The sequence below is a fragment of the Anarrhichthys ocellatus genome, unplaced genomic scaffold (genome assembly GCF_004355925.1).
Source record: "Anarrhichthys ocellatus isolate YVR2014 unplaced genomic scaffold, GSC_Weel_1.0 scaffold5, whole genome shotgun sequence".
Lineage (NCBI taxonomy): Eukaryota > Metazoa > Chordata > Actinopteri > Perciformes > Anarhichadidae > Anarrhichthys > Anarrhichthys ocellatus.
In genome coordinates, this window is record NW_022280035.1 from 8,762,028 (window position 1) to 8,772,130 (window position 10,103).

Sequence of the window (10,103 nt, forward strand, 5' to 3'; positions counted from 1 at the left end):
ATGAGAAATAAAATGAACTTTTTTGATTTTAGCAAATGGCTGCAATGGAACAAAGAGTGAAACATTTAAAGGGGTCTGAATACTTTCCGTACCCACTGTATCTGGTATGTTCTTTTTTCTCTTATTGTTTGTATAAACTTGAGAGTTCAATAAGGAAAACAACTCTCACTGTCATGGCCATTACCACTTGTGATGAAGATCAGTGCTTTCGTTTAACCAATAGGAACGAAGCTCTTGTGACTCAACAAATTGGCTTCAGCTGCTTATTCCGTCTTGTATAAAGAGCTTCACTTAGCGCGGCTTCCTGTTCGTCTCTCACACAGCACTCCTTGAAGCGCAGCTGTGAGAGTTAAATCAGTCTAGTCATCCTTATTTCACGCCTCTAGATTCAGGAAACATGGTGAGTATGGAACAATGGGAAGTTTTATTTTATATTATAACTGTTATAAGAAATGTTTTCTTGTCTATTGTGTGTAGTGTTTTATCCTCTGTTTTTATTTTATATTTTAGTAGTAATATATTTGTTGTGTATTTTAGTTATGTTATATTCTTAATATTATGTATTGTATTGATGATCTATACATCTCTCCCAGTCTTTGTGGTGTTGTCTTTCTATTTTTACCACATATTCGAAAAGGTTTTTCCTAAAATAATTAATAAATCAGACACTTAATCTGTAATATTTTCAGTGTGTGTATGTGTATGTATGTATATGTATGTATGTATGTATGTATGTATGTATGTATGTAATATTTTAGTCTCTTAATATGGTTTTATTCATGGATAATCAACTGTTTGTCTGAATAAGCTGAATCATCTTAAGACTATAAATAGATGTGCACCATGCGTCAGGTGACTTGGTCATGATGTTGTGGTATCTGGTACTTTACAAAGAGCCCTTTTATTTCTTCCCCCCTTTGGACCGTAGCTGCCTTTAACATGTGGTGATGATCTGAAGCATCTAATGCATGATGGTTAAAACCTATAGATGGATGTCTGGCAATATTTAATGGTAAAACGTTACAAATTGATCATTCCCCTCCAGCGTGAGTGTATCTCGGTGCACGTCGGTCAGGCTGGTGTCCAGATTGGCAATGCCTGCTGGGAGCTTTACTGCCTGGAGCACGGCATCCAGCCGGACGGACGGATGCCCAGTGGCAAGACCACGGGAGGAGCAGACAATTCCTTCAACACCTTCTTCAGTGAGACCGGAGCTGGACAGCACGTCCCCAGAGCGGTTTTTGTCGACCTGGAGCCCACTGTCATTGGTAAACTCATTAAATACAGATCCCTCTTTTATTTGATAAAATCAAACCCTCAAGTGAGTTCTTATTTGAACCGGTCTATTCAGATGAGGTGCGCTCCGGGGCCTACCGACAGCTGTTCCACCCTGAGCAGATGATCACTGGCAAGGAGGATGCTGCCAACAACTACGCTCGTGGACACTACACCGTCGGCAAAGAGATCATTGAACTGGTGCTGGACAGGATCCGCAAACTGGTGGGTAAATTCAGAGCAGGAGAAGTTCCTTCCTAATCAGGCTGGAACACTTTGGCAATGTGTACTTGTACTCTGGTTCAAAGATTACAGCACAACCCTAAATTACAATTTACCTACATTTTGTTTTACTGCATCTCATATATGTGATCAGTGTCTCTTCCTCTGCCCTCAGTCTGAAAGGTGCACCGGCCTTCAGGGCTTCCTGGTTTTCCACAGCTTCGGAGGTGGCACTGGCTCCGGTTTCACCTCCCTGCTGATGGAACGTCTGTCTGTCGACTACGGCAAGAAGTCCAAGCTGGAGTTCTCCATCTACCCAGCTCCTCAGGTGTCCACCGCTGTGGTGGAGCCGTACAACGCCATCCTGACCACCCACACCACCCTGGAGCACTCCGACTGTGCCTTCATGGTGGATAACGAGGCCATCTATGACATCTGCCGCAGGAACCTAGATATCGAGCGTCCCTCCTACACCAACCTGAACAGGCTGATCAGTCAGATCGTGTCCTCCATCACTGCTTCCCTTCGTTTCGATGGCGCCCTCAATGTTGACCTGACAGAGTTCCAGACCAACTTGGTGCCATATCCCCGTATCCACTTCCCTCTGGCCACCTATGCCCCCGTCATCTCCGCTGAGAAAGCTTACCATGAGCAGTTAACGGTGTCCGAAATCACCAACTCCTGCTTCGATCCGGCCAATCAGCTGGTGAAATGTGACCCTCGCCGCGGCAAATACATGGCTTGCTGCCTTTTGTACCGTGGTGATGTGGTGCCCAAAGATGTTAATGCTGCCATTGCCGCCATCAAAACCAAGCGCTCCATCCAGTTTGTGGACTGGTGCCCCACTGGTTTCAAGGTCGGCATCAACTACCAGCCGCCCACAGTGGTTCCCGGTGGAGACCTGGCCAAGGTCCAGAGGGCCGTGTGCATGCTGAGCAACACCACTGCTATTGCAGAGGCCTGGGCTCGCCTTGACCACAAGTTTGACCTGATGTACGCTAAGCGTGCGTTTGTGCACTGGTATGTGGGTGAGGGAATGGAGGAGGGAGAGTTCTCAGAGGCCAGGGAGGACATGGCAGCGCTGGAGAAGGATTACGAGGAGGTTGGAGCTGATAGTGTAGGAGAGGAGGAGGATGATGATGGAGAGTTTTAAACTGATCTGTACTCTGATTAACTTCAAAAATAAATTGTGTTCAGTAACTGCACTATTGTTTGATGTCTTTGATACACCTCGTCCACGGGATAGAAGAACTGTTGAACAGGTCACCTTAAAGCATGCTGCCATCTTGGGCAGGATTAAACTGTTTTGTATTGGAACAGTTACTCTGCTAACACTATATTCTAAGCCAGAGTTAAACGTTTAACGTAAGTTAACTTTTTGATGTCACTTAGAAGAGCTAAATTGATTGTATGAAATGATCTTGCTCCACTCACTTTAGTCATATGGGGAAAGTCAGATGTTGTATCTACTTTAGGAACAGTTCATTTTAGGGGGAAAAGATGCCTCCTTCGTATTTTGACAATGTTGTTTCTTGTTAGATCATGTCATATTTCTTTGAGAGAAAAACATAGCCACAAATAGTTTGTTACATTTGACATCCAAGAAATGAATATAACACCTGGTGGTTTCACTTCATAAAGTAGCCCTCTACCACCACCAGAGGTCCCCATTTATTGAGGAAATATTGCTCTAAAATCTTTTTCATTTACTTTATACAGTACATAATGGTGGAGCAAAAAAAGAGTTTGAGGACAAGTACCCTTAAACTTAAGTAAAACTAGCCACAGTGTAGAAATACTCTGTTACAAGGAAATGTAAAACGGATCCAGTGGATCAGTAGGTTGCAAGGAAATTCTTGTTCTCAGGCTCCCTCCAACAATGCTACAAAATGTGAGAATCCAAGACAGACATACAAAAAAGGTGATCATAATAAAATACAATACCTAAAATGAAGTACTGAATACTGAAAAAATATATTTTGCTGTGCATATTTTTTACCAACACTTCTTGCAAAGCATGTCAGGATTTACATGTGGATGTATTTTGAACTACCGTCTACAGGTAGCCATTTGTTTTACATTTATTACACGTTTGCAGTTTTAATAGCAGACGGACTTGAAAAGTCTGCTACTCGTTGACAAAAGTGTGCAGTTAGCGTAGTTGTATGTTAACTTCATCTTCTCTGTGACTGTCACCATCGCATACTATTACAGTAGGAAGAATACATCCAAACATTTCAGAACTGAGCCATCTAAAGTCGCTGTCAAGAGTCTCAAAAGTGTACATGATTTGTGTTGAGAAGCTAACGTGTAGTGTCAGATACTGATATCTTTTAAGTCAGGACCCATGTAGACAGGAGACTTTGCTAATTAGCCAAAATATCAATACAGCTCTCTATTGTAATAGTAATAATGTAATGTAATAATTTTTATGTGGTTATTCATCACTTTTCTGCCCTAAAGGACACCTTAATATATGTTTTGGATGTTTTCTTTCCACTAGTCTGAAAGAAGACATGTCGTGGAGGCAGAATAGCACAAACTTGTAAAATTGACCAAACAATGTTTTAGCCTGGGGCGTCTCCAGAAAAATGTTGAAGGTGATCCGTCAGGAGAGATGGGGGATGTCAGGCAGCTCTACAGTAACACAAATCTGATTTCATCCGACTTAATACTGGTGATTTCCATTAAAAGTGAATGCAGCCTTTGCAAAATTGAACATGTTGCATTCTCTTGGCGACTGATGTGCTGGAAACTTTATTACAACAATACCGATGTTAGACCTGTTGCAAGTATGTTTTTGTGGGAGGGGCACGTTACTTCCTGTCTGACTCTCCACCATCTGGCCTTCAAGGAATGAGTGAGCGGATGAAATAGAGGTCAAAGTTTGAATAACAGAGCAAGGCATGGGAAAGTGGTTATTCAGGCTAAATACAGCGTGATGGTCCAGTGGTGTGTGAGAGCGGTTTTAGGGCGTCTGTAACCTCACACAGCCTCAATGACAGGTATCATCAACTACTGCTTTGTTCCCACACATTTTCTCTCTCTCTCTTTTTTCCTACAGGTGAGTAATCGTGCAGATGACGAGTTTGTCATCATCGTCTTCCTCAACTCTCCTCTTCTATCGCTCTCTTTCTCTCTCGTTTTTTCCCAGACGGTCTTTTTCCCAGAAGGTCCTGTGTTGAGAAGTGCTCTTACCATCTCAAGTTCACGTATACTGAAATGTGGCCGAGAAATCTTCACGTCCAGCCAAAAGAAACTGTTGCTCACTGACGGAGAATCAAAGTTGGATGTCTCTACAATGCCGTGCTTGCAACAATAGTTAATGGGTAACCAGCTCTCACCTCCTCAGCAGTCTCTCTTTCTCCCGTCTTTCTTGGGTGAAATTACAGACAACAGTGTGCTCTGCAGTTTACCCTGCCTCAAACCTGTCTGGCTTGTGTGTGTGTGTGTGTGTGTGTGTGTGTGTGTGTGTGTGTGTGCACGCTCGTGCGTGTGTGTGTGTGTTTGGAGAGGAAGAAAGATTTACAAATATATTGAAGTATGCGAGAATGATATTTAACAACACTAAATGTGAACTGCCACACACAGTCCTGTGGGACACTAATGCTAAGTTTTACTTCTTTTTTTTCACTCTTTAAGTATCTGTATGACACACACACACACACACACACACACACACACACTCAGTGCACCTTCTTTTGGAGCCAAACTCCTAATCTGAATTAAATGCTGAGCATGTTTGCCTGTGGCAGGGAGCGCCAGGCGAGTCTAAGCTCGCCATACAATGATCTTAACGTGTAGGGATGGAGGCCCCACATACTCCCCCCAAACCCCCTCACCTGGCCCCCTGCATACCTTTGACACACACACACACACACACACACACACACAGACAAAGAACTCTGTTTCAGCCTTGAAACAAGGGACAGGAAGCCGATATGGTCCTTCAGCAGAACATCCAAGTAAAATGTATTGTTATATTTAGACTTTGATTGCATTTGTGCTGACATATAGTTGTACTTTATGTGTTCTATCAGCAGTTTTTTGTGTTGTGTTGATCAGTGACACAACTTTACTGACTGAAGCTCAACTGCATATTCATCTAAATAGAAGTCACCATTTATTGCATTACAGCTCTGATCCAGGTGCTGTTTCCGTTTTTAGCTGCACAGGCAGTGTAGGAGGGAGGGCCAGCCTGTAAGGCCGCCAGTTCACCCTGCAGGTTCTTTTAGGGCCACTAGGTGTCAGCTAAAACAAAACTCAGATCATATTTAAGTGAACAGCTGAACTAACTTGTGGTACTTCTAAATTAAAAAAATAAAACAGTGATTGTAAATCACCAAGAATAACTTTTACACTATTTTGCATCATGCCATGGTTATATATTATATTACAGTTTCTCTTAACTTGTCCAGCTTTCTTAATGTACAGCCTGATGTCTATCCCTCACTTTTTTCATTCTACTATATCTCTCATTTTCCTTCTTCACCCTATTCCTAACTTCCTGTCTTTTGTCGTGCCTCTCTCTTTCTATTTCCCTATTTACCTTTCCATCTTTCTCGCTCATCCTTTTGTCCGGCTCGTCTCTTTGTGTCTCTTTGTATCTCTTTGTGTCTCTTTGTCCTCTTTCGGATGCCAGCGGACTTCAAAGTAGTCGAGATCTATGAAGGGAAAGGAGGAAAAGAGCGAGTGAGCAGGTCACAGAGAGGGAAAAGGCTGCAGTCTAAAGTCAAATTCATCCTCATTTAATACCGGTGGTGACATTGTACCATTGCAACTGCACAAAAACACAATTATCAATATTCTTCAACTTGAAAACATTTTAGTAAAGTAATATTTGGTAATTGCAACAGAGATAATATCCCCAACAACATTTCTTTTTGCTCTTTTCAGAAGACAGGTTTTCTTTACATGCGGGCAATAAAGTTTGCATTTAATTATCTATTTGTGAACGGATTGCAGTAACCTAAAAACTGAGAGCTTCTCTGGCTGTGACGTTTATAAACGCCCTCGAGTGCCTTCCCTCTCTTAAAGCTCCCAAACAGCGCCAACTGTGTGTAGCTAATACACCGATCTGGCTGTTAAATTAGTTTGCAAATTACTTTATTTATGTTTTCTAACATTAATTTGATAAAAAATTACTAATTTAACTGAAACACTAAAGCCTTCCTCAATCAAACAAAATAACTTTGCTAGGGAATAAGCTGTAAAGAAAAGCACATGGAGCCCTAAGGAGCATTAACATGCTGATTAAAACCCACTACAATCTTCCCAGTACCTTTTTACACTTTTTTTGTATAAGTAAACATTTTGGCATGATAATGGTACTTGAGGTATCTTTCCCTGGTCTGAAGCGTTGTATGGATGGTTGGATCGACTGACCCACAGGCATCAATAACATCAAGCTCTGATCTTGATAGAGAGCGAGAGAGAGAGAGCGAGAGAGACCCACCAGGAGTGTGTATGGTTTGAAGTGTCTTGTTGGAGGAGACAAAGAGAAGGGCATGTAGGTACCTGCCTCTCAAACACACATTTTAGTCCGTTGTCAACCCCAAACATCCCCTCCCCGGCCAACAGCACATCAAACACATCCACCCTCAGCACTGTGTGTGACATTTGTGTGTGTGTGTGTGTGTGTGTGTGTGTGTGTGTGTCTGGAAGTATCTCCAGAACGGGAGGCGGCACACTTGAGGAATGCTGGGAATAGACACACAGTATTTACTCAATACTGTTATCATCTGAATATACTGAAGTTATGGCTGCAAAAGAGAAGAAAAAATGAATTGTGTGCACGTATGTGTGTTTGCATGTAGCATGTGATGATAAGAGCATTACGTTTTGACTGAAGACAGATGCTAACAGATGGATTTAGATAAAAACATCTAGTTTTCACTAAAGGGTGAGAACAGGAAGTTCGGAGCTGCAGAGCTGCTCCTACAGCTTACACTTACACTAATGTGGACCAATTTGTTTACCTGTCAGATTGGACTCTATTCACAATAAGCCAACTTAATGTTAAAACACAAGTTGCCAGATATGCAAACGCTGTCAGTCTACTGTTTAAATATCAAATATCTGTCACTGTGGAAAAATCCTGTCTCCTAGTATTATCCTTATCGGATCGACTTTAGATACGGAGAGGATGTTGGCAAGCTGCCACTTGAGGATCGAGACAGGACATTAGTGACGTGTCTTACAGCCTTAGGCCAAAATGCTATGCAGGAGTTTTCGAGCACCAGAAACAGGAGTTTGAAAACACTCCCGAGAAAACTCTGGGGTTGCCACTTCGTGTGGACGGTCGTAAACGCGTAAGTTTAGAAACGATGACGCCCACAACTGCGTTTGCTCCTTAGCAGTTACGACGTGTCCTTCCCCGATTCGTCACGCCCCTATCACGTGACCCTTTACCGGAAAATCACACACACGACAGTCTTGTTTATCGATCGACTACCAGGTTAATTTGAAGACATGACAACCCCAGAGTTTTCAAACATATCCGTTCTCGGGAGCGTTTTCAAACTCACGTAGTGTGGACGCTCAGTGTAAACGTAGCAGAAAATATGCGTTTTCAAATGTCAACGGAGTAGTGTAGTCATGGCCTTACAGCCCACGAGATTCAGCTCAACAGCTGACATTTTTGGATTTGCATAAATACATTTTTAATCACAAATTAATTTTACTTAAATGTGTTGATTGCAATGTCAATCCCCTGCACTAAAATCTATTTTTTTTATTTGTTTTCAGTGTGGAAAGTTTTGCTCTCAAACCTGTTCTGTTTGTTTGGATAATAAAGACACAGAAGTAACTCCATAAATACCCACAAAGATTATTTATACCCCGAACAAAATTTGATGGGAAAGCTTATGGATACCTTATGGAGGCCTGCAAAGGAAACACTGATTGTGTCCTTGCTGCTGCATTGCTCAGCCACATTTACTTTCATTACTTTCATTTACTTTCTTACTTCCTATGATACTCCCTTCCTTCCCTCCTTTCCTTCCTCCCTCCCAGTCTTTCTTTTCAAACAGATTCCAACTTCTTAATTTGTGTATGTGTGTGTGTGTGTGTGTGTATGTGTTTGTGAGCGTGCGAGCGTGCGTGTGTGTGTGTGTGTAGGACCAGCAGGGGGTAAGTGGTTCAATTGATGGAGCAGTTAGCAGTTGCCACGACAACAAGTGGCCTATCCCTCATTTCTCCTTTGGTTTCCTTGGTAAGCAGGAAGTAGATTAGTTCTAGAGTTCAGGAAGAAAGATGGAGAGAACGAGTGGATTAGTGAGGTGAAACGACAAGCCCTCTTTCTTCCTCTTTATCCGTCTCTCTCTTCCCATGCTGTTTTCTCTTTCCCAGGTTGTCTCTTTACTCTGTTGTCCTAAAGATCTCCATTCCTCTTTGTTTGTATGCAGTTAAATAAATATACTTTCACATTTTGATGGAATACGTTTATTTGCTTTCTTTCTGAGAGTTAGTTGGGAAGTAGGATTACACACTCATGGCTGTGCATTGCAGAGTAACAGAGCCCGAGCCTTAGCTTAGCATGAAGACTGGAAACAGGGAGAAACAGCTAGCCAATGTCGAATATCCTTTGGCGATAAGTGGTAATAACAGGTGTTTTTGGGTGACACTTCACACAGATCCAAATAGTGTTGCCTGTTTGATTTCAGTCAGTTGGCAGTTGTTAGTAGAGAACAGGAAAAAAGCTGTTAGCCGCTTCACTTGCAAAGGATTTGAAGAGCTAGTCCGTTGTGTTAGCTCCACCTACCCCCTCTGATGGACCAACCACTGCTCCACTGCTGGGTGCCGCACCACCAACTGTACGCTGCTTGGGATTATTCCTGGGAATGTCACCATCCTGTTTGTTATACTGTTAATGCAAAGACTTTCGTCAGCGGGCAGTCTGTGATAGTGCAGCTCAATCTGCTCTTATCATGTTTCCTCCATGTATATCTTTTCTGCTCCTGTGTTTAAGGTTTACGTTCAAAAAAAGCATTCGAAGACATCTCCTCTGGCTCTCAGAAACTGTCATTTTAAACATTTTCTGACATTTTGTGAAATAAATGAAATGATCCATGGGTTAATTGATAATGAACATTGGTGTAAGTTGCAGCTGTAAGCTGGAGCACACAAACCAAGCAAGTGAGTCCAGTTGGACCCGTGAGCCTGTGGAATGTTCTAGTGTGTCAGTGAATGAAGCTCTGCTGCATTAACACACTGCCTCTAGAGTCCTTTAAACTACAGGAGGTCACTGACCCCTGCCCGTGTGTGTGTGTGTGTGTGTGCGTGCCTGCGTGCGTGCATGTGTGTGTGAGTGAGGCAGACAGCAGCCCACAGGTCAGAGTTCAGCATGTGTTTGACAGACGATGGAGGAAGTAGATGTGTGAGGTTTCTGGACTCTGGACTGTGTGTAGACTGTGCTCAAACATGGCAGTAATTTCACCTGCGTTACTTATCTTTCTTTTTTTTCTGTAGGTTCACCAGTATAGGATTTTTTTTATGTCAACATCCTTTCAAACCAAAAGGCCTGTAAATACTCTGACTCACCTGAGCATCTGTTATCTATGTGTGTGTGTGTGTGTGTGTGTGTGTGTGTGTGTGTGTGTGTGTGT

At 42.5% G+C, this 10,103-nt stretch overlaps 1 protein-coding gene across 1 annotated transcript; it reads left to right on the forward strand.

The window, feature by feature from the left end:
• Positions 1-62: 62 nt before the first annotated feature.
• On the forward strand, positions 63-2,702 carry LOC116382405 (tubulin alpha chain-like). Its single transcript, XM_031845434.1, has 4 exons — positions 63-400; positions 1,046-1,268; positions 1,352-1,500; positions 1,673-2,702. Exons 1-4 carry the CDS (start codon positions 398-400, stop codon positions 2,648-2,650), a joined length of 1,353 nt encoding a protein of 450 aa, XP_031701294.1. The 5' UTR covers positions 63-397; the 3' UTR covers positions 2,651-2,702.
• Positions 2,703-10,103: the final 7,401 nt, after the last annotated feature.